A 21,709-nucleotide genomic window follows, 5' to 3' on the forward strand; every position below is an offset into this window, starting at 1 on the left:
ATTGATTGATGCATTTCTCAGTCTTGTCCTACATTCGACGACATCGATCTCCTCTCCCCAGACAGACTACACGTGTCGTAGTACACTAGGCGCTCCTTACTGTCAAGCTTCGTGCAATCTGCAAAGCTCCGCGCCTTTACCCAAACCTCCTACCAACCTGGAATGATCTAATGAATGAATGAATGTCGCTAAAACCGCAAAAACCACGGAAGCTGCAGCGCATTTCCAAAGCCTGTACGTATCCTCTGGCCCCGGCCGATCTGGGGTTCTCCACTCTTTAGTTTGGTGACCTGTACCCCGGATATCAGACACTAACCCACGCAATGCAGGTGACTTCTGCAATAGACGCAGTATAAAATGCAGTCCAAGCGAGGATCCGCTAGGTCGCTGTCAGAATTGTGTCGATTTTGATGTGTCGTGCACCTTTAATCGCCCGGCGAAACGCCGGGGCGTCAAGGCCGGCACTCGCTTTAGTAGTAGTGACGTTCAACTCGGGAGGGAATCGGTCGATCATGGTGTCCCTTCCTCAACAGCATCTGGATACCGAGAAAGAGCCTCCGCATCTCCCGCTTCTCGAAGTTCCTACCGTTTGTCAGTCTCTGGCGACCCCTGGCCTACTTTCAACCCGGGTTGGTTGGCAAGAGAGGGTGATGACGAAGATGCGGCGCTGCGCAGTTCGTGGAAAGCATTTGCCATTGCGTGTGACCGGCAAATAATGAACTTGGTCCAAGTTTATTTCGAGATCGTCTATCCAATGTATGGCCCGTCAAATTGTTCCAGCTGACTATAGTGACTGAACAGCTCATCTCTAGATTTCCATTATTTCACAAGCCGTCGTTTATCGAGAAGATCAATCGCAAGGAGCATCTCCGCAACCAAGGGCTTTTTGCCTCAACGATGGCGGTTTGCTCCTTGGTCTCCGGTCGTGCGCGTGACGGTGCATTGTACTCAAATAAGTGGCATCGAGAAGAGCTCATGGATCCACCATCCGAAGCCTTCTATGCAGCAGCGAGGGACTCTATTCCTCGAGATCTTGTGGCTGCTAAAGGAATTAATTATATGCGTGCTTGTGCCATTCTTGCTATTGCCAGCATTCAGAATGGTCAAATCAAATGCATGCAGAAGTATTCTGGGCTGTATCACACGCTGACGTCGATGGAGGGCCTTCATGACGAAAAGCTTTGGCCAAAAGATTTAAGTCCCATTGAAATCGAAGAGCGTCGGAGACTGGTACGGACTTTTCTTTTCTATATATTGCTGCTTTACTGACCAACGTGGCAGTTCTGGTCAATCTATACCTTAGATATCTATGCAAGTGTTGTGTGGGGAGGCGTTATTCGATACCGCGAGGCCCATTCATTGGTGCGCTATCCGACTGAAGTGGATGACGAATTCATCACAAGTCAAGGCTATAGCGTGCCACCAATATCACCGGAAGCAACATCCTTTCCTCCAGGCGAAGCCACCGTGGTATCCCACCAGCCTGTGAATTGGCTGCGTGGTTGGAACTTTACCACAGACCTTTATCGCATCCTTGAGCACGTTATTGATGGAAACAGACGGCGATTTTCTTCAGTAAATGGGACTACACAAGTCTGGTCTCTATTCAGCCCAACATCCATGTCGGAACCAATCGTTATGGATAAAGTCCTCACTCTGTACTCTGTACTTCCGTCACAGTTTCGAGAGACGCCGCCAATTACAGGAGACATGTCTAAGGACTTGTTTGGATTCCAGTCCGCCAATATCCAGGCGACACTACAGCTCCTTCGCATGGTCCTTCTGTCTGCGGAAGAGATTGGCGTCGAGCGAAAATGTGACGTTGCAGGAGAACTGCTCAGCGTATTTTCGAATGTACCAGTGGAGTATCTGAAAGCGATCAACTCCCCTCTGGTATGTCTTCTTCCCACTACATATGTCGAATAAGTGCTAATAGTCTCTAGCTTCATCACCTCGGCGGTATCGGTTATATCCTTGGGTCTGTCATGGAGGGAAACCTGTGTGAAGCATCATACATCCGGGTTCGCACACTACTGTACGTGCTCAATCCATTCCCCTGTCGTTGCATACAACCCGACCTTTGACTGATCTGGAATGTAGTCTTGAAATGGCAAATTTACTTCAACGTCTCGAGACTGGCCTCCACCGAGCTGCCGGCACCAGCGAACGACTACGGTCTCAGGTTGATCGACTAGACGCTTATATGCGTGCCTCGAGGATGTTAGATCTTACAGCAGCAAGCAACGCGATGCAAGTATCAGACACAAAGGCCGAACTTGCTCTTCCCTCAGCATATCCACAGGCCAACCCGCCCGTCGGAACCACACCTGCTGCTGGCTTCGACCAGATGCCACAATTCCAGCTGCCACCAGAACTGTTAGCAGATTGGCCATGGCCGTTTGATTCTTCCAATTCCGAGGGATTTTTTCCTCTGCCGTTTGAATGATATTCTACTGGGGTTTTGATGCTGGGGTCTAGGGAGTGTGGATTTATAACTGGATCGGTATGTAAAGCGGATGTTACAATATATTGTGCGAGTATCAATAAACATATCTGAAGTGAGGATGCTCCTTGTCTGTGAGATCCTGGAAATCTGCGGAGGATACACCTACGGGTGCTTGGGATTCGGATGGGACTTTTCTGGCCTTCTTGCGATTTTCTCTAGCCAAATAGAGCCTGATGGGAAAATATGTCAGCTACGGGTGCTTTATTGCCTCCTGAAGTAAAGACTTACACCATTAGAATCTCGATCACGATCATGAGGGCAACGCTGACGTAAAACGCTCGGAACCCAGTAGGATACGTAGGGGCTTGGCTGTCAATAAAAAACTGTGGAGCAACAATTTGTCCAACAGCATAAGAAATGAACATCATTACCTATTGATCAAACGTAAGTGTCAGCATTTTGCTATAATCTCAAGAGACGGGGAAACTGACACCACAAGTGGCCTTCTTAGTAAATCCACCAATATTCGAAGAGATCAAGCTCAAGCACATAATATATGGAATAGTGTTGACGTAGAGAACTATTAACCACGTTAGATTTGCTTTTAAAAGGCGGTTAAAAGCATGGATACTTACTATAATTTGGCGCAAGTCTCTGTGAGACAGGTAGAGCTATTTGTAGAAAGAAGAGAAAGTTAACGGAGTAAAACTCAAGCAGTGGAATAGAACTTACTCTCAATCAATACACTTCCAATCAGCACGATGATATTTGCAAGAATCATCATCATGCATCTTGTATTAGGAATAACCTGGGAGATAACACCGGCCAGGACATTGATGAGTAGTTGAATTCCATTGGCAGGCATGCCCATAACCACGGTCTCGCGGTCTGAGTATCCCAAACCTTGGAGAACAATCTTGCCAAACTGCTCGTCTTTAGCAGAAATCTCAAAAGGATGTGCCTCATGGACTTACAGCAGTCAACCCCCCTCCGGGAATACATTGTAAAAAGCTCTGAGCACACAGCATCCAGACTTGTATGTCAAGGAGAGCCTCCTTAACCTGGTATAGTTTGTATTTGCGATTTTCAATACCCGTGTGATTTTGAGCAACCTGAAAAACTTCATTAGTATGTCAATTATATATAAATTCCTGACAAGGGACATACTCTCATAACGCTAATTTTTCTTTCACGCTCTGTCAAGAACCAAGCAGTCATCGGAGAGGTCGGCAGGAAGAAGAAGAGGAAAATCCCCCATGCAATACTGATGGGACCAAAAACAAGAAAAACAACCTGGTAATTTGGATTAGATTTGAGATTTTATCAATCGGAGAAGGAGGCGTCGTACCTGCCATGTGGCATATTGACTTCCGGTCCACGCTCCCCCGGACACAGCATATGTGATCGAGTCGGCTATAAACCCACCGACGCCTCCACCGGCCCACCAAATCGAAGCGCGTAGCGGTTGCTCGCCTCGAGTCCAGTATTGAGAAACTAGAATTGTCAAAATGGGGGAGTAGCAAGTCTCAAAGACACCCAAGAAGAACCGACACACGGACAAGCCCGCGAAAGAGTTGGTCGCCGCTGTGCATGTTGTAGCGACACCCCACAAGATGATCATCACTCCAAAATATCTGCCAATTGGCAATTTTTGCATCAGAATCGAGCTTGGATACTGCGCAAAGAGGTATCCGAAATAAAAAATTGAGTTGGCCCAGCTATATTGTTGCCCTTTCAAGTGCTGTTCCCCCGAGCAAGTCATTGTCAGTTTAGTTTGCGAAATAGCTGCAAGGGTAATTGATTTCAGGACGCACATCGCCGTCCAAAATTCCAAAGATTGAAGATTCTCCCAAAGCCACTTTGTCCATGAAGGAAAGAATATATGTAATAGCCATCTGCAGAGAGGCCCGTCAGTTCTCAACGAAGCTCTGTACCCGATATATTCTCTCTTCAAAACATACCATTGGCAATAAAATGAGATCAAGCTTCCAACGAACAACCCGCGCCTCATCTGCAGAATATTCAAACATGTCTCCTCCAGATGAAGCGAAAATTTGCATTGAGTCATCCTGATTCTGGTCTGGTGGACCGTCTTTCGGGGTTTCGACGCGGGCCTCGCCCGCCTCCGAGTGCTTCTCCGTCATATTGTCAAGTAGCAGACACGTATATGGCAAAAGGGAGGAATTCGACAAAGTACATAGCCAGTGCTGGTATATCTTGCCACAGCATATTTATACGTAGCTTTCAATTTAAAATCAGCTAGCAGAGAAGGACTATCTCCCCGCATAGCTGATCCCTGCGCGTGTGGAGAAACCGTCGGCTCTGCATTCCGCTTTGCCTTTTCGGGAGCACTTGGCGACCCTGTCGCTGATAAGCCCTAATTAGGAAGCGCCAAGTAGATTCCACGCTAGAGATGGATATGAGAACACCCACATATTATTATTTGGGGTCAAGTGACAGGCCATTAATCTTCCATTTGTGGAACACATAACTGACTTTGGTTGGTGCGTTCTTACAAGATAGCGTCGCTAACAGCACCTAAAAAGGAAACTTCCCTCATAGCCAATCACGATACTTCTGTCTTTACTTTAAAGATCAGGCAACAAATTGCCGTTCATATAAGAGCACGCTTCTGGATGTCCACTATTAGTGAAAAAAATTAACTTGAGCGAGCTCCAATCTGCGGCACCAAACTAAATCATCATGAGGACCGCAGTTGATTCTTCTTCCTACCAACATGTGGTCGTTCGAGGCCTACCATACGAACGTGGTTATTCTCACGGCCAGCAAGCTGCCCCCAAAGTCAAGGCCAATGTGGAATACTACAAACGGCCCGGGAAGCTGACTGAACAGTAAGGAATCTAATAAGCATTCATTGCACGCTTCTCTAATAAATACCGCTAGTGCATTGATGGAAAAGCTCATTAAGGATGTGTATATTCCCAACATCTCCGCGCACTATCCTGCGGCCCTCGAAGAGATGAAGGGTATTGCCGATGGTGCTGGTGTGTCGCTGGAAGACATCGTTCTGCTGAATGCTCGATATGACCTGGCGCGAGTGGATAACCCTGAAGACGACCAAGCGAACGAATGCACGAGCGCATTCTTTCTCAAGGAGACCACACAGAGCGGAGATGTCCTGAACTGCCAGAATTGGGACATGTCTGCGCGGCTGTGGTTGACGGACTGCATCATCTACCTCGAAGTGCATCCAGACCCGTCCGAGGCGAAGCCGTCCATGTTTCTGGTCACTGAAGCCGGACAGCTGGGCCGTTCCGGGATGAACTCATTGGGGATTGCCGTGACAGCCAACTCACTCATGTCTACCGAGGACTATGCGCCCAGCCCCAAAACACAAAAGCCGGTGATGCCAATGTCTTTGCTTCGACGCATGATCCTCGAATGCAGTCATTTATCTGAGGCGTTCACCTTGCTTGAGAATTTCCCACGCCATGTCTCGAATAATCTCACCCTCGCCACCGCCGAAGGGTTTGGTATCTGCCTGGAGATAACTCCTAGCCGAATTCACAAGGTCTACTGTGACATCGACGACAGTTACCTCGTTCACACGAACCACTTCACGGAAACTTCGTTTCTGGCGCGCCAGGATGTGAAAGACCGGTATCCAGGTGGAAGTAGCTGGTTTCGACGCCAGCGATTCGAACAAGGCATCCGGCCATACAAGAACGGCCTCGTCAGCAACGAACAGCTGATCAAGGCTTTCTCGGATCATCTGAGCTATCCTGAAGCCTTGTGCTGTCACCCGGATAAAAACCCACTTGATAAGGTCATTGGAGGTTTGCCTGGGTACCCGTTCCGAGGATCGACTGCCACAGTGGCCTGCGTGATCTATAATCTTTCCCAAAGGACAGTCACGACGTGCAAAGGACCTCCATGCCAAGGTATTTTCAAAACTTTCCAGCTTGAAGGACCGGTGTCGCTGGAGGATACTGCGCCCAAAAAGAATGGTAGTGAATGCAAGGAGCGTCGAGAAGTCCCGTGATGTGACCCCGGATGGGGAATGTACGAGGTTGGTGGTTTTTGCATTATTCATAGAACTGATATTGATATAATCACAATTCAAAAAAGATCTTTCATACTTGCCCTGCTGCCATTGCTATCCTGCCATTGGATAATCTGTTCCAATAACTCTCTGCTTTTGACCACATGGAGACCCCATTGATTGAGATCTTTCATATAATCAAGAATCCAGTCTTGATAGACCTCATCGTCAATTTCGATTCCAGCGACAAATAAGGGGAGGGGCCAAATAACAGAGCGAGGGGATTCAAGGGACTTCGATTTTCGGAAAACCCTGCAGAGACGGACAATCTCTCGCGCCGCGGATTGGGCGTCTGGATCTGTTCGAACAGTTGGGTTGGTGACTCGGTTGAGCATTATTGTAGAGGATAGGCAAAGTGCGCGGACGGTCATGATGTGAAAAGTGCTTGTGTCAACATTTTGGGCCCAATTTGAGCCTAGCATATGCGAAGGAAAGACGAGTTCACACTCCTGAACAAGTCTTAGTTAGCACTTACGAAAGAAAGAGTCTAGTAAAGACAAAAAGCAACTCGTGGTCACTCACTGCGTGGATTCTCGCTAGGTTAGCACGCAAAGCATCGATTTTCGCCTCTCGCAGCTCCTTCAATAAGGGTTCGGCGTTACTACTGGATGGCTGTTTCTCGCTTTCCCAAACCTCAAAAGATCGAAGTTTACTGAGGTACGAGAATATCACGTCGAACTTTTCGCGACATCGTTCCTTCCCCAGTTCCTGGTCATTTTCTTCCTTGGGAAGACCGTTTCCAAAGCATTCCCGGAGATAGGACTGCTGCTTCCGAGGCCCCCGTAGAGTTGGAAGGGCGTTCAATTCAACCAACAGCCCCATCAGGTCTTGTTGCTCATGGTCGGCAGGGTCGACACTCCCACCCAGAAACAGAAAACGTAACTCCATAAAAGCAAGCCAGATGACGATCCGAGACTCGATTATCCCAGGCATAGTATTATTTTTCCAGTGCCGGCGGAATGTCACTTTAGTTTCATTTATTCGGGCGATAAATGAACTGAAATCGCCCACGATGAGATCGTGATGACATAGGAAGAATGTGGTCGAAATATACTGAGAGAGTTTCTCCGACGAATCAATCGGAAAGGATGCTGGAGATGTGGTCGAAGATCGGTCACTCAGCTCATCGGATAGTAATTGAACAAATTGCGACGCAGTGGTGTAATGAGTTACTCGTGAGGATTCCGAGTAAAGTCCCAAACGGAAGAGATATGCATATGTCCAGCTGAGGATACCATGGAACAGTGGTGAGTTCGGAATTGCTTGCGCCAAGTTGATGAGATAGTGGTAACAGCTCCAGATAGAGCTTTTAGTCGAAAGCCACTCCGGGACTCGGTTCATGTATTGACTCCAGACTACAAAATCCCAAGCTGGGTCTGTTAAACTAGTTAGAGGACCTGAAGTAAAGTTGTCCTCAGTACTTGATTGTGGAGAGTGCAATATGGAAGGCGGAAACAGGACTTGGTAAGCGGCAAATGGGTCCATTGGAATAGTCTCAGTGCCCTGTCGTTGCCGAGCAGTTGTAATAAGATCAGCCCGTCTGTTGAAGTTGTCTGGAGCAATAGATGCATCCAAGCTTGATGTTCCCATGTCTATTCGGAAGTTATCGAACAGTTCATCGAACATTGAGCCCGAAGGCGTGTCGCCGACGGAATTTGCTTGCATAGGTGATTGAACTCCATGACCCGGCGTCTGCCTATTGCATGAAATGAGAGGACTGGAAACCTGAAATTCCGATGGATCATCCTGTCTCTGCTGAGATGTGGACCATGATCTGAAATTCTGATGGAAAGAAGAAACACAGGATAGCCGTAGGCGGCGACAAGCGTCACAGGGCGTGGAACGCGAATTACACTTGACTCTGCGCCGGCGACAGGTGAGGCAACCGGCGACGGAGCGAGATCCTCGGCGCGCTGAAGTTTGGTCGCTCCCTGAATGTCTCATGGTGTGTCCGGATGGGATTGTCCGGCGGTGCGGAGTTGACCATGTTTCTCTCCCCCACGCTCTAACCAACCCTGGAAAGTCAACCCCAATCCGTGAAGCCTCAGGCATCACAAACATTGTGTTGATGTCCTTGGAATGAAGCACGTCCTATTTCTTGGAGTGCCAGGCCATATTTTGTTTACCACAGCTTTCAGTATGGATTATATTGCAACAATAAGCTGGAGAATGTCAAAGGTGACCTCTAACAATGTATGTATGCATATCACTTATCTCGATAAGTTTCCACTTTAGTTCCGGTACTAATTGTATCCCACTTTTTCAAAGCACCGCAGGGGGAAGAACCCCAGACTGGCCCCGGATATATCATTAGGAATAAATCATAACGTCATCCAGCCTCTCTAACATCGGGCTCACCTTAACCCTCAGACAGGGTTGTAGCTTGCCAAATCTGCCGAAGCAAAATCTGGGAACACGCGTGTGATAGTTGCATCGTACTAGATTAGATGACCTCTACGTCTACGGCATTCCGGACATATTGTTTAGGGGACATAGACATTTACGCGAATAATAGTACAAGTGCGAGTATCATACAGAGCCATCGATAAAAGTTCGGTGATAGCGTTGCGCCCGATGAGACTGGACAGTCAAATGAGACGACAGCGGTGACGTGCTGCGCCAATCGTTTACTCATCCTTGGATCCGATGGCCAGAGCCTGCTGAGCGAGCTTTTTGTTCCGCCGAAGAAGAGCGGAAAACTTCTTGTCCAGCGAGTCCACCTCCTTGCGGGTTCCTTCCAGGTCTTTCTGCGACTTACCCGCGAATGCTTTCAGTTCATCATCCGTTAGGGCCGCAAGCTCTTCCAAGTCAGGGTTGTTTCCGGACGCAATGCCTCCGCCGAGGAGGTGCTTGGCGGTGGCTGCGGCGAAAGATCGCACAGCAGCCGGGGTCGAGTTGACCAGCTCGGCAGTGTTTGCGACTGCCCAATTATGAGTGCGAGTTGTGTCCGCGTCCATAGCAGACAGCACATTCGGTGGCAGCGTGGAGGCGGATTCGGGCGATTCCGCCGCAACCAGCGCTGCATTCGGGGATGTAGCGCCCAGTCTGTTTGACGTGTCGTCCACCCAGCAAATGTTAAATTTCTCGGGAGTCGCGAAAAGCGCTTCGAGACCACCACTGCGATTGCTGGGATCGGGTCCATCCAAGGTAGGATCCACTACATCATTCATTCTCTTCTCCAGCTCGATGTACTTATTCTCTTCTTCAGTCGATAGATGGGGGATCACGCAGCCACGTGGGGTGATCAGACATCGATTCTTGGCCTCGGTACCAATGCGAACAAACTCCCCGCGCAAAAGGGTCTTCCGATGGTCCTCGGTCAACTCAATGGGATGTCTGAGCAGGTCATAGTCATCGGCAGTGCACTTCATGTCGACACGCTGAGAGAGGTTGGCGGGGTTGAACAGCGAAGAAGTATGGAGATTCAGTTCCTCAGACCTGTGCATAGCAGCAAGCAGTTCATGAAGTGGCTTCGTTCGTTCCAGGAAAAGATCTCTAATAGAAATCCCAGTGGCTTCAGAATCCCTCATCAATTGTTCCACGGTGTTGTGTGAGCGCCACTCCTCCACAGGAGCCCTTTGCTCGATGGGCTGCTCTGGCATTGTAGGGGTCTTTGCCTCTCGGGCCAGTTCTTCCTTTTCTTTCACGTTCTTGGAAGAATCAGTTTTGGGTTGATTCTTCTTTGGAGAAGACTTGTCTGGCTTGGCTGCAGTCACACTCTCCGGCACAGCGTCGGCAGCTACGCTACCAGACTCAACAATGCTGTTGGCAGGCTTCTTGGTTTTGCGCTTTCTTCCAAGGATTGGAGCTTGCACAGTTTCCTCAACTGCAGGAACGGTCTCGACCTTCTTTGCCTCTGCTTCTTTAGCCTTCTGTCGTCGCTCCTTCTTGGCTTGGCTCTTGGTAATGGCCCGAACTGGGGCAGAGCCGATACGGTTAGAAGCTGGAGGCGAGCTGGCGCGAGACACAGAACCGGACGCATAAAAGTCAGCCTCGGACCCAAACTCAATCGGGGTATCCGGACGACTGTTGGACGATATGCTTTGTTTGCGGGATCTTGCGCCACCTGTTCCCGCAAACGATGCGACAGATGGAGCAGTCGGGACTGGTGGAGTTTCGGCCTTGGGGGTGTCCACCACACGCAGTACACGAGGTTGGCGAGGCCCCGAAGAGTCAGAAATTCGCGATGCAGTAGTGAATGGCGAGTTCGGGCGCGATCCAATTGCAGAGGCTTGAGCAGGATGCGACTCAATCTTGGCAGAAACAGCTTCTTGAGGCTGGGCAGTACCAACTGACGTATTGAGCTTGATCGGATTTACTTTTTCGACGGAAGACAAGTTCGCCTCAGAGCCAAGTCTAACAGCGGAATCAATCTTGCCGGGGGCGATTGAAAAGTCGTCCTTGAGGCGGCCTTCAGTCTTGGTGGCAGATTTCGGCACGGGCGAGCCAAACGATATCTGAGATGCATCTTTGACATGACTGGAAGGACGTGTTGTATTAACACCGATGGGAGGGGTTGAAGGGCGAGACAAAGCGTCGTCATTTTTCGGTGTACCAAATCCAGAGGACAATTCTCCACCCAGGCCAGGGGGCGGCATGGGAGCAGGGGATGAACGATTAGAAGCAGTCAGGTGGTCCTGAAAGGTACCCGAACCGGGATGAGCGTGGGGAACCGGCAGACCAGGGGGCAGATTTGGGGTCCCGGCGCGGATGGACGAGTCGCTGGATTTGAGAAAGCCAAAACTGTCGACAGGTCGGCGTTCTTTCGACTGCATACCGAGCGGAGGAAACTCCTCATCCACTAGAAGACCCTAGTCAGCGTTGGTTCTTCCCACTCAAATCCAGTGAGTTGGTGAGCGAAAGGTTTCCCCAGAATGGTATTGGCAGAGGTCAACAGAAGGCGAAGGAATCTCACGGTCAAGACAACTAGGTGATTGATGACAGACAGCGACGACTAATCGGGGATACAGAACACGCAAACAATGGTGATTACACGACGGGCCCCGCTCAATCACGGTCAGGTACAGAAGAGGGCTGAATATCTATACAAACCGCCGGTGTGAGACAAATTTTTTCAATAGCGCCCTGCTTTGGTTTGAAAAGGCAGGGCAGGGAGGTCTTAACGTACATTAATCCATGATCGGGCCATCTGGGCAGTCATCAAGACGCCACGAATAGCAGATCGAAGCCCGAATGCAAAATGATTGAAAGGGATGAATGAGAGCCACCGAACGAGAAGGGAGACCCAGAAGACATGCGAATATGTCCATGTTTGAAATGCAAGGAAACACTTGAGCCAGAAGCACGGGAATAGAGCACAACAGTAAAACAAACAAGGCCCATCACCAGACGCCAAAGACAAAGCTAGCTCGTTCAGAGCCGCCTGCCTTGTGTGAAAGAAAACAACAACAAACAAATCGAAATGCAAACCAGACACCATGGGAAGAAATGATATCATGTCATCAAGGGATACAGACCCGGTCAAACAATGGAAAAGGACCAAGGAAATTTGATGACCCAACGAAAGGCAACGAGATAGGAAAGATGCAAGGACGTAGGAAGTTGGGAGAGTGATGATCGCGACCTTCAAAAGCGACCGATTCCGCTGCCGTATACCATCGAAGGATTGTACCCACCTTGGCCTTGACTCCCGTACAACGCTTGCCCAGCACCAGCGTTCGCGCCGACCTGATGCATTCTCGCTTGCAAAATGCTCGGGTCCGCAAGATCTACTACACCACCTCCGCCGGAGGAAGTGTTAGCGTGTCTGTGCTTCTTCCCCTTCTTCTTCTGCTTCTGTGGGCCACCAGATTCAGGATATGCTCCCAGCTGGGGCCCATAGAAAGAGCTGAGAAGGCCATTCGTAGGAGTCATGGGAGATGGGGTATTGTGCTGTTGGAAAAAAGGAAATAGGGACTCACGCTTAGTATTTTCCTGGCCTTGCAAGCCACCCACATTCGTGCCACCTCGGCCACGCAACAACTCACGCATCAGCTCCGGCGTCGCTTCTTGCTTTCCGATGTTGGATCCGAGTCCAAGGTTGTTGTTTGACGTGAAACCATGTCCTTGTGCAAACATCCCACCTCCGCTAATGGGGGGTGTACCAGCGGTCTTCAAGCCTGGCGGGGGGCCCTGAGCACCACTTGCGTAGAAACCGCCCGCAAGAGCCTGTTGAGGACTGGGAGCAGACAGGGGGTTTGGAGTTCCGGATTGCATCTGACCCAACAATCGTGGGTTGGGGACATTCTTCGAACCGGCCTCGTTGGCAAAGGCGAAACGGGACGACTGCCGATTCTGCGCCTGTAAGGCATTGAACTGCGCCATTTGACTATGTAGGAGACCTTGACGAACCTGAGCAGCTTGATCCAAGGCAGCAGAGCTCAAGGGATCAGCTAGACCAGCCTGCTGGTTGCTCGCAGATTTCAGTAGCATCAATTGCTGTTGCTGGAGGGGGTTAAGCTGCGGCCTGCAAGATTCAAACCTTGGAACTGGTGGCTCGAGGCAGAAACAGGGGAGCCGACAGTGGAGTTGTCTGCAGTGCCTTGCTGGGAAGGTGGTTGGATAGCTCCATGGGATTCACGGCTTTGACGACCTCGGGGTGCATTGGCCTCTTCTGGTTCTCCACCCAGCTGCAAGCTACCGGCTTCAGGTCCCTCATCTTCGGTGGAAGACTGAAGAAGCTCATGCTCACGCTTGACGCGTTCTTGCTCAACCTTCTCGCGCATTGCCCTTCTCTTCACACCCCCGTACGGATCAATGAAAGACGGGTAGTTTAGGATCATGGCAGCTTCATCTGGTGACAACTCGGAGGCCGAGAAAACAAACTTGAAGTCGGGAGACGTGACTGCTTTCAACAGACTGTCAAAAGGTGTTTCCGCCTTGATAGGAGCTTGGCGGGACGCGGTTGCCAGCGATCGAGTGGGGGGCAGCGATGGTCGTTGGGCATCCTGAGTAACCGGCGAAGGTTTCTCACTGCGCTTGTGATCTTCAGTGGAGGTCGCGATTGTGGCGCTCACAGGTCGTGGGCTCTGAGAAGCCTGGCTCCCGGTAAGACTGGCTCGCCTCGTCCGACTGATAGGAGCGTTGGTGTTCGCCCAGCTTGCGGATGAGGGCAAGGCCGGTCCATCTAGAATACCAGGACGGCCACTGATGGAATCGTCCTTACTCGGCTGACGGCGTATGGGGTGGGAGACCGGTTGGGTGGCACGAGCACTGGGGTGAGATGGGCGTTGGCTGGACAATGTGTTCATCGACGAAAGATCCTGACGGCTGTAGCTATCACTATCCTCTCCGGTCTCATGCAAGAATGTGCAGTTGCGGTTATTGCACTGCTCATTGCGAAGAAAAGACGAGCAATACTTGGTCGTTCCGTATTGAGCCCTGTTAGCGTCGAGCAATGTTAGCACAGGTTGACAGGCCTTTTGGTACAGCGCATCATCTTACCTTAGAACCCGGTCACCATTCGCCGATCCATCCACGGCAGCGATGCATGTAGCAGCATCGAGCTTCCGCGAGAACGTAACGTAGACACCAATACCCTGATTGGGATTGCCGCCAGGCTTCGCCTTGCTGACCACGATCTTTTCGATATCTCCATATTGCCCAAAGTAATCTCTTCCACGGAGAGTTTGGAGAAGTTGATTTTCGTCCCGTATCGTCGGGTTGAGGCCGATCACGTAGACCAGGTTCTTCTGGACAACGCGAACCCCGGCCAAGTTCTTTCGGCTGGACGCTTCGATTTCTCGTTTCTCTGCCTCCTTCTTCTTTGCTGCTGCGGCCTTGCGGTGTTTCAAGGCCAAGTCTGCTTTGAACCTGATGCGAGAAGACGATGTGAGCAATTTTAGTATAGGAATGCTGGGGGAAAACTTACTCATCCGCATTTGGAACCTTGTACTCGATCGTGCTGTCGTCGTAAGAGCGTCGGCAGTTCGGGCATCGACCTTCCTCGCTGTGGGTTTTGATATTGTTGTAGCAGAATTGGCAAATCTATAGAGCGCCAAGTATCAGCGGTTGCACGGAGGAAAATGAACGCCAGGTTCCAGCTGAAGGACTGGCGCATGCTAAGGGGGTGTCATAGAACGTACCTGATACCCACAGGGACAGGGCTTGAAGTTCTTGTCCGAGAGATCGAACTCTTCGATGCAAAGGGGGCTAGCGGGGATGTCAGTGCCGGAGTTGCGAGTTCTGAAACCCAAGGTAAACGTACCAGAACTCATCATCGTCGTCGATGACTGAGTCGATCTGTTGGCGACTAGACATAGTCACGGGAAATCTGCGATAGAGCGAAAGGCCAAGTGGAGATCAACCGTCGAACAGATGGGTGAAGGACGGGAGGAGAGAAAAAAACGCGCTCGCCTGGAGACGATGGGTGAAAAGAAGAGAACGGAAGGGGAGTGGGAGAGGGGGGAGAGTGGACGGAAGGAAGGACGCGATACAGGCGAGAGATGATGGGGAAGGAGGTTGAGCGGCGAAGGAGAGAAAGAAGGGAAGGAAAAGAAGCGCGGCTGCAATTTGCTGGCATTGCCCGATCGCGTTAGGCCCGACGGGTTATGTCAGCATATCCACGTGACTGGTTACTCTCGCCCAACCCAACTCACCTCCCATCACAATTCGTGCCCTTTCCTTTCCAGTTGCGACCGCGCCTGCCATTGCCCTCCCGCCACCATGGCTTCTGCACGCTCTTTGATGCGAATGGGCACCGGCCGCTCGGTGGCTTCGGCCTCGAGATCCTCAATGGCCGGCCGTGCCTTTTCCTCGTCTTCCCTGCACCACGCTCCCAAGGCATCGACTGCGCCGGGCACACCGGAGCCCGAGAACATGCGGCAGGCCCAGCGTCCGCGTATGTGGATAATATCAATGGCGGATCTCTCATACAATTGAACTGACTTTTCTTCATCTTCCAGCCCAGGGACCTCTGCGTGCCCCGGTCATCAACCCCACGGACAAGTACCAGGACAAGGCCGACAGCCTGCATAAATATGGACAATATGTCATGTCTTGTCTCCCAAAATACATCCAGCAGTTTACGGTCTGGAAGGATGAGCTCACCGTGTACACTGCCCCAGCGGGTGTTCTCCCCGTCATGAGCTTCTTGAAGAACCACACAGCGGCCGAGTTCACCCAGGTCTCCGACATCACCGGCGTGGATTTCCCGACCCGCGACCAGCGCTTCGAGGTGGTGTACAACCTGCTCAGTGTCCGCTATAACTCCCGCATCCGCGTCAAGACCTACGCCGACGAGGCCACCCCGGTGCCCAGTGTGACCAGCCTGTTTGAGGGTGCTCTCTGGTACGAGCGTGAGGTGTACGACATGTTCGGTGTCTTCTTCTCGGGCCACCCCGATCTGCGCCGCATTATGACCGACTACGGTTTTGACGGCCACCCACTGCGCAAGGACTTCCCGCTGACGGGATACACCGAGCTGCGGTATGACGAGGAGAAGAAGCGCATTGTCATCGAGCCGCTCGAGCTCACCCAGGCCTTCCGCAACTTTGAGAGTGGCAGCACTGCGTGGGAGCCTGTTGGCGCCGGTCAAAACCGGACGCCCGAGTCGGTATGCAAAATCCCGTTCTGAAGTGGGCAATCATCGCTAACTCACCGGATCATATAGTTCAATCTTCCGACCCCGAAGCCCGAGGAGAAGAAGGAGGAAGAAAAGAAATAGAAAGGCATTGTATGCGTATTACTTTCCTTGCCATATTTGTATGTACATACCAGTCTGCGTTAAATCGACGGTGTTTCCACGAACGTGGTCTCCAACTCAAGAATGTCGCAATCCTGTAGACTTCGTAATTCTTTTCGTACATTTCGCTATCATTATCAACAAGAAAATTCACTCAAATCTAGCCCATTAGCAAGTTGCGAGTGTGGTGTGTCGTGACTACTACTACTACTACTACTACTATTATCAGTCTTGGCACATGATCCCGCCCAAGCGCAAAAAAAAAGTTACCCAGCACCTTCTTTATTCAACTCAACCAAAAACCGCCCTCCGCAACAACCACCCTCATCCTCCTCTCAATCGCAGTCTTTGGCTATCTCGGATTATTGTCTCGTGCGATCTAATAACATCCACCATGCCGAAACGCAAGCTCTCCGAGCTCAACGGCCCCGCGCGGTCCAGCGACGCCCGCAAACTCTCCATGCAGGCCGTGCGACTAACACACAAGTTCGACCTCGGCGTCCAGATTCTCATTCGCGGCCTGAAGGTAGCGCGTGGCTTTGAGCGACAGAAACTGAGCCGGCGTGAGAAGACAGCAAAGTCGCAGGAGAATGCTTCCACGACGTTGTCACGGCTGGCGGAGGAAGTGAAGGCTTTGAAGGTGTGTTTCCAGGTGCTGCTCAAGGTTTTGCTTTGACAACCTCTATCTTGGGAGCCTTTACTAAACACTGGATTTATTTGCCAACAGGAACTCGACTACCAAGTTACCGCAGAGAAGTACCTATTCAAGCAGCTTTCCAAGACAAAGCGGATTGCCGAGACATCTGCGTTCGGCGAGTTTCAGGAATCGAAGAAGATCTCCACAGAGGGACCCAAAAGCACTGCCGAAGCGAATATCCAGGCGCGACTGTTCAAATCGACCCCCGTACAAAAAGTGATGCCGGACATCATGGCTGGAATTCGGACGCTGCTGAAGTTGGAGGAGCTCCCGGCTGGAAAGCAGCAGAACGCTAAATCCAAGACGGGTCCAGCGCAGAAGGATAAACACGCCCAGCGGAAGCCAGAAGAAGTGGAGGCCGAGTCATCGTCAGCGGGAGAAAAGGAAGCCAAGCCCGACTCCAAAAAGAAATCTCTTTCGACTACGCAACGCATTCTTCCACCGGAAGCAGATCAAAACATCTCTGGCGCAGAAGGATCAGAAAGCGAGGACTTTGCCCAATTCGACAATCTCGTGGGTGGCTCAGACTCCGAAGATGAAGACTCCGAAGAAGAAGCCTCCGCCAACCACGACCTCCGGACCCAACGCAACCTCAAAGCAACAGCAGCAGACGACATCTCCATCTCATCAGTCTCCCGCTCCCCCTCGCCCTCACCCTCCTTTTCCGCCGCGGAAGACGCCCCACCACCACCAACAAAAAAGCCAAAAGACAGCACCAAACCCTCCAAAGCCCCAGCAAAAGACACCACATTCCTCCCCTCACTAATGATGGGCGGATACTGGTCTGGCTCTGAGTCCGAAGCAACAGATGACGAAGCCGCAGCGGGGCCACCAAAGCGCAAGAACCGGATGGGCCAGCAGGCTCGACGCGCGCTATGGGAGAAGAAATACGGTGAAAAAGCGAATCATGTCCAGAAAGAAATGAAGAAGCAGAAGAGGAACAGAGATGCTGGGTGGGACGTTAAGCGTGGTGCAATGGATGCTGGGAGGCGTGGTGGACGGCCACAGAATCGCCGCGATGAGCAAACGGGTGCTAATACTTTGCCTTTGGGTAAAAGTAAGAGTGCGGCGCAGGATACCGGGCCGTTGCATCCTTCTTGGGAGGCGAAGAAGAAGGCGAAGGAACAGGCGTCCACGGCCTCGTTCCAGGGAACGAAGGTTGTGTTTGATTAGGATTTTCCTAGAAACTAGACATGCTGTCATGCCCAAAATCTTTCATCGCCAACTACATGAACATCGGGGGGTCTCGGTGTGACCTGACTTCATCAGGGCGCGGTACATCGTCAAGGTGCGGCCGGATACATACAAGTGCAATCATCTGCATACAGACCTGAACTAGATATTATATTCATATGCATATTCGGCTCTGAGTAGCTTCAGACGAGTCCATGGCATTATAGATATTCTCTCTCACCAAAATTAAAAACAACAAAGTACAGACTGAGCTGACATTCAACATAAAATGGTATACCGAGCAGTTAAACAAACCAAGCAATGACAAAAACGCTGAATGCAAGTCGACAAAACACAAGGTCACTCATTCATAAACTGCAGCCAGTGCGGATCGGCAGCAACTTCATTCTTCACATCCGAACCCACCATGCCAGGCTGGTGAGTCTGCGCATCAGGTTCAAAGAAGGGGATGGCATTGAACTCGCCGAGCTCCTGCGGAAAATTCGACACGAAGTGATCGAAGCCATAATTTGGCATTTGGGATAGCGACTGCTGGGAAACTGAGAAGTTATCTGAAAGCCCGCTGCTGGGAACATCCCCCCCAGGATATCCTGATCTGGACCCATTATGCCTGGATCAGAGCCGTTGCGGCCGTCGGCCATTACTGCTGTTGACGGTGTTATGGGCAAGCCGGGTACGGCCGCGGCCGCGGCGGCTGCAGCGGCGGCGGCAGCAGCGGGAGCATGGAGAGAGCTCAATCCTTGATGCGCGGGTGGATCGTTGACAGCGTAGACTTCCTGCTGCTGTCTGGCGATGGTGGACGGGGAGACAGGCCCGGTTTTCCAAAGCATCTCCCAGTTTTTGAAACGGTCGTAGGCAGACTCAATGCCCCCATTGCTTTGGGTCTGCTGGGTCTCGCTCCACACTTCTAAACGACGAATAGCGCGCTCGAGCGCTTCAATGACGCTGACTGCTGAACGCGCCGAACCAACACCCATGGACATGATCTTGATCAAGGAAATACCCTGTTCCAGGGCGGCGCCAAGTCGTTCGGTCCGTTTGGTCAGACCTTGTGCCAGGATCACCAAGAGTGCAGCCCGGCAGGAACTAAACTCAGTGAACGAAGCACGAGCAAGTCCAGTCTCATCACGGAGAAGTCGACATAGATCAATGATTTCCAGGGCCGCCTCCACACAATCGGTGACGAGGGCCACGCGGTTCTTGGAAAGACCGGATGAACCCTTGTACAGAGGCGCATGAGGAAGACCCTTGATGTTGCTGAACAGGAACGGTCGTCCAATGAAGACTCTGGTCAGACAGTAGTCCAACTTCAGATGGACATTGGAGCGGAAAAAAGGCTCTCTGGGGTTGAGATCGCGACAATCTTCCGGTAAAGTCGACCACCACTCGACCAGATGTTTGCGCAGGTTGAGTAGCCGCTCAAGACAGTCCGGCTGCTGGGTTTTGCGACAGGTCCGGAGAGAGGTGCTGATCGAGTGTTAGTTCGAGTAAAATTGACATAACGGGGAAATGCCTACATTTCATTCGAGACTTCTCCAAGCTTTAACGTCAATGTGATCAAGGTCACCATGTTTGTGTGGTTGGACGGCTGCCCTGCGGGTGTTAGACCGGGGAAGTCTACTGGGGGTGGTGCATCGACGTCGGAATCAGCTAAAGAGGCTGGCCTGCCATGAAGAATGCTGATCCGCCTGGGAAATTGTTAGAGTAGGGATCAGAAATCTAGAGGCAAGACTCACTTCTCAATCGTATAAGCCGTCCAGAAAACTCGATTCCGCACTTCAATTATCCGTGGTGAAAGCCCTTCCCCATGGTATCTCCGATGCATCCCATTCTGAATTGCCAGCTTGAGAGCCAGACCGAAATATGTATAGCATAGCCCCGATGTGTCCAGCGGGAGCAGGTATGTCCCAATCAAAAGACACGCCTGCACGCTCCGAACAGAAGCTGTGGCAATGATATCCGGTAAAAGCTTGGACGCAAATTGATAGAACGTCAGGCCAACCTCGTCCTCCGAGAAATGGTGGTCCTGGTTCGCCGCAGAATCATAGGGCAAGCAATTTACCGGGGTGGATGATTCCATATGGGCAAACTGCGTGCCTACCGCTAGGACCATCAGGATAGCGCACACCGCTCCGGCGTCGTCGGGCAATAAACCGTCCGGATTCGTATAGCAGACCGCCAGCTTCTCGCGGAGCCAATCTTCTTCAATGTAGAAGTTGTTGGTCTGCGCATATTTAAAGAAGATCTGGACCAGGAAGTCTGCCACATATCGGGGTGGGAGACAGGTGATTGATGCAGAGACCAACGAAGACCCAGATTGCAGCTGTGTCGATCGCCATCGTTCCTCAAATGGCTCGACTTCGGTGGTAGCCTGGAAACTCAATTAGCACATATTTTTGGACACTCAAAGTAACTCACTTCTGGGGCCGCAGTCTTCATCCACTCGTCAATCTTCTTCCGGATTTTCATGGAGAAATTCAAGTAAGAAAACTCCCCGGAGTATTCTTGCAACGCCCAAGTCAGTCTATCAAGTGAGCCTCAAAGCAACATAATAACATACGGGTGGTATTATCAGGCAAAGCCTTGATAGTGAAATCCTCCTCGTCAATAGCCAAATCCTCCATGTCATTACCATCCATCTGATTCGAGAACACATCCGAGTCCGAGCTCCGATGTTTGCCTTTCAAATCCTCGGCGGCCTGGCGCAGGGAATGGATATCGAAGGTGCTATTAGGCATGTAATGCGACAGGATGCGTTCCATGAGTCGCACCCTCTCCGCCTCAGCAATATCATGACGATTCAAGGTCGCCGCTCGCTCCAGGAGCCTGTCATGTTCGTCCAGTCGTCAGACAAACCAGCGCGAATCGAAAACGAGGGGTCGAACTCACGAGACACTCGCCGACCGGCTCTTCTCGCTCTGGTCGATATGCGTGAAGAGACATTGTCTCCGATAGCGCAGGCACCGGCGACAAGGGACACCGCCCTCGCATTTCTCCTTTACTCTCCGGCAGCCGTCACACCTGCGCGGAATGCATTAGCGAACCCGTGCGGGCACCACGGGGTAGAGACAGCATACGCTCTGACGGCTCGTTTGCGATTTTCTTCAGCTACGCGCGGGCGCTTCTGCTGGTGCTGCGCGGGAGTCGAGGCCGGGTCGTCCATGGCAAGCAAAATCGAGTCACAGAGAGGCGGCCGACATTGCGGAGGTGCGGAGCCGAAGCGGAGACAGAAAGCGGTGCGGGCGTGGAAATAGTCTCAGACTGCAGAAGTGCCGAAAGTGCCCACCGACTATACGATAAACTCCAAAGTAAGGGTTACCGAGTTATCGGCTGGGTAGTTTGAGGAAGTGAGTTCTGATTCTGTCGGAGGCACAGAGGAGGCGAGAGGGGATCAGCTGGACGATAATGCTACTGTCATTCTAGGGTCTCTTTCTTCTTGTTCTACGACGATGTACTATTGTCTATGTCTGATGATGCGCCTGTTTCAGATAAGACGCCTGTTCAACGGGCAGTGCTTGCCAAACGGCCCCCAGAACAGTGGGGGCCGTCAAACACGAGGTGTGGCTCAGGAACCATCGGCCGATCTGCCTTGTAACAGGCATCGGCAAAGCATCCATCCTTGCTGAA

General features: G+C 51.3%; 8 protein-coding genes across 8 annotated transcripts; 4 read left to right on the forward strand and 4 right to left on the reverse strand.

Moving 5' to 3' along the window:
• Positions 1 to 310: 310 nt before the first annotated feature.
• N7510_005641 (putative C6 transcription factor) lies at positions 311 to 2,446 on the forward strand (the record flags this gene model as incomplete). The annotated part of the gene is made up of 5 exons (XM_056977567.1): positions 311 to 765; positions 813 to 1,230; positions 1,282 to 1,893; positions 1,944 to 2,035; positions 2,101 to 2,446. Coding segments are annotated over 5 exons (1,923 nt in total), but the record flags the coding sequence as incomplete, so codon positions are not given.
• Positions 2,447 to 2,540: 94 nt separating this feature from the next.
• Positions 2,541 to 4,590, reverse strand: N7510_005642 (pantothenate transporter; the record flags this gene model as incomplete). The annotated part of the gene is made up of 10 exons (XM_056977568.1): positions 2,541 to 2,676; positions 2,735 to 2,877; positions 2,938 to 3,026; positions 3,082 to 3,117; positions 3,179 to 3,371; positions 3,421 to 3,558; positions 3,614 to 3,739; positions 3,795 to 4,187; positions 4,261 to 4,341; positions 4,408 to 4,590. The coding sequence occupies 10 exons, from the start codon at positions 4,588 to 4,590 to the stop codon at positions 2,541 to 2,543; spliced, it is 1,518 nt and encodes a 505-aa protein (XP_056833600.1).
• A 559-nt stretch (positions 4,591 to 5,149) lies between these two features.
• On the forward strand, positions 5,150 to 6,449 carry N7510_005643 (peptidase C45 acyl-coenzyme A:6-aminopenicillanic acid acyl-transferase; the record flags this gene model as incomplete). Its single annotated transcript, XM_056977569.1, has 2 exons — positions 5,150 to 5,298; positions 5,351 to 6,449. 2 exons carry the CDS (start codon positions 5,150 to 5,152, stop codon positions 6,447 to 6,449), a joined length of 1,248 nt encoding a protein of 415 aa, XP_056833601.1.
• A 77-nt stretch (positions 6,450 to 6,526) lies between these two features.
• On the reverse strand, positions 6,527 to 8,174 carry N7510_005644 (fungal transcriptional regulatory protein; the record flags this gene model as incomplete). The annotated part of the gene is made up of 2 exons (XM_056977570.1): positions 6,527 to 6,958; positions 7,032 to 8,174. 2 exons carry the CDS (start codon positions 8,172 to 8,174, stop codon positions 6,527 to 6,529), a joined length of 1,575 nt encoding a protein of 524 aa, XP_056833602.1.
• A 962-nt stretch (positions 8,175 to 9,136) lies between these two features.
• Positions 9,137 to 14,768, reverse strand: N7510_005645 (CCR4-NOT core ubiquitin-protein ligase subunit MOT2; the record flags this gene model as incomplete). Its single annotated transcript, XM_056977571.1, has 7 exons — positions 9,137 to 11,310; positions 12,146 to 12,953; positions 13,019 to 13,889; positions 13,953 to 14,321; positions 14,380 to 14,495; positions 14,594 to 14,660; positions 14,716 to 14,768. The coding sequence occupies 7 exons, from the start codon at positions 14,766 to 14,768 to the stop codon at positions 9,137 to 9,139; spliced, it is 4,458 nt and encodes a 1,485-aa protein (XP_056833603.1).
• Positions 14,769 to 15,173: 405 nt separating this feature from the next.
• N7510_005646 (complex I 30 kDa subunit family protein) lies at positions 15,174 to 16,083 on the forward strand (the record flags this gene model as incomplete). The annotated part of the gene is made up of 2 exons (XM_056977572.1): positions 15,174 to 15,348; positions 15,413 to 16,083. 2 exons carry the CDS (start codon positions 15,174 to 15,176, stop codon positions 16,081 to 16,083), a joined length of 846 nt encoding a protein of 281 aa, XP_056833604.1.
• A 502-nt stretch (positions 16,084 to 16,585) lies between these two features.
• Positions 16,586 to 18,061, forward strand: N7510_005647 (BUD22 family protein; the record flags this gene model as incomplete). Its single annotated transcript, XM_056977573.1, has 2 exons — positions 16,586 to 16,831; positions 16,919 to 18,061. The coding sequence occupies 2 exons, from the start codon at positions 16,586 to 16,588 to the stop codon at positions 18,059 to 18,061; spliced, it is 1,389 nt and encodes a 462-aa protein (XP_056833605.1).
• Positions 18,062 to 18,421: 360 nt separating this feature from the next.
• On the reverse strand, positions 18,422 to 21,245 carry N7510_005648 (Zn(II)2Cys6 transcription factor; the record flags this gene model as incomplete). The annotated part of the gene is made up of 8 exons (XM_056977574.1): positions 18,422 to 18,621; positions 18,684 to 19,549; positions 19,600 to 19,770; positions 19,819 to 20,453; positions 20,501 to 20,586; positions 20,643 to 20,908; positions 20,972 to 21,103; positions 21,160 to 21,245. The coding sequence occupies 8 exons, from the start codon at positions 21,243 to 21,245 to the stop codon at positions 18,422 to 18,424; spliced, it is 2,442 nt and encodes an 813-aa protein (XP_056833606.1).
• Positions 21,246 to 21,709: the final 464 nt, after the last annotated feature.

The sequence above is a fragment of the Penicillium lagena genome (assembly GCF_028827675.1).
Source record: "Penicillium lagena strain IBT 129212 chromosome Unknown utg000003l_segment0_segment0, whole genome shotgun sequence".
Classification (NCBI taxonomy): domain Eukaryota; kingdom Fungi; phylum Ascomycota; class Eurotiomycetes; order Eurotiales; family Aspergillaceae; genus Penicillium; species Penicillium lagena.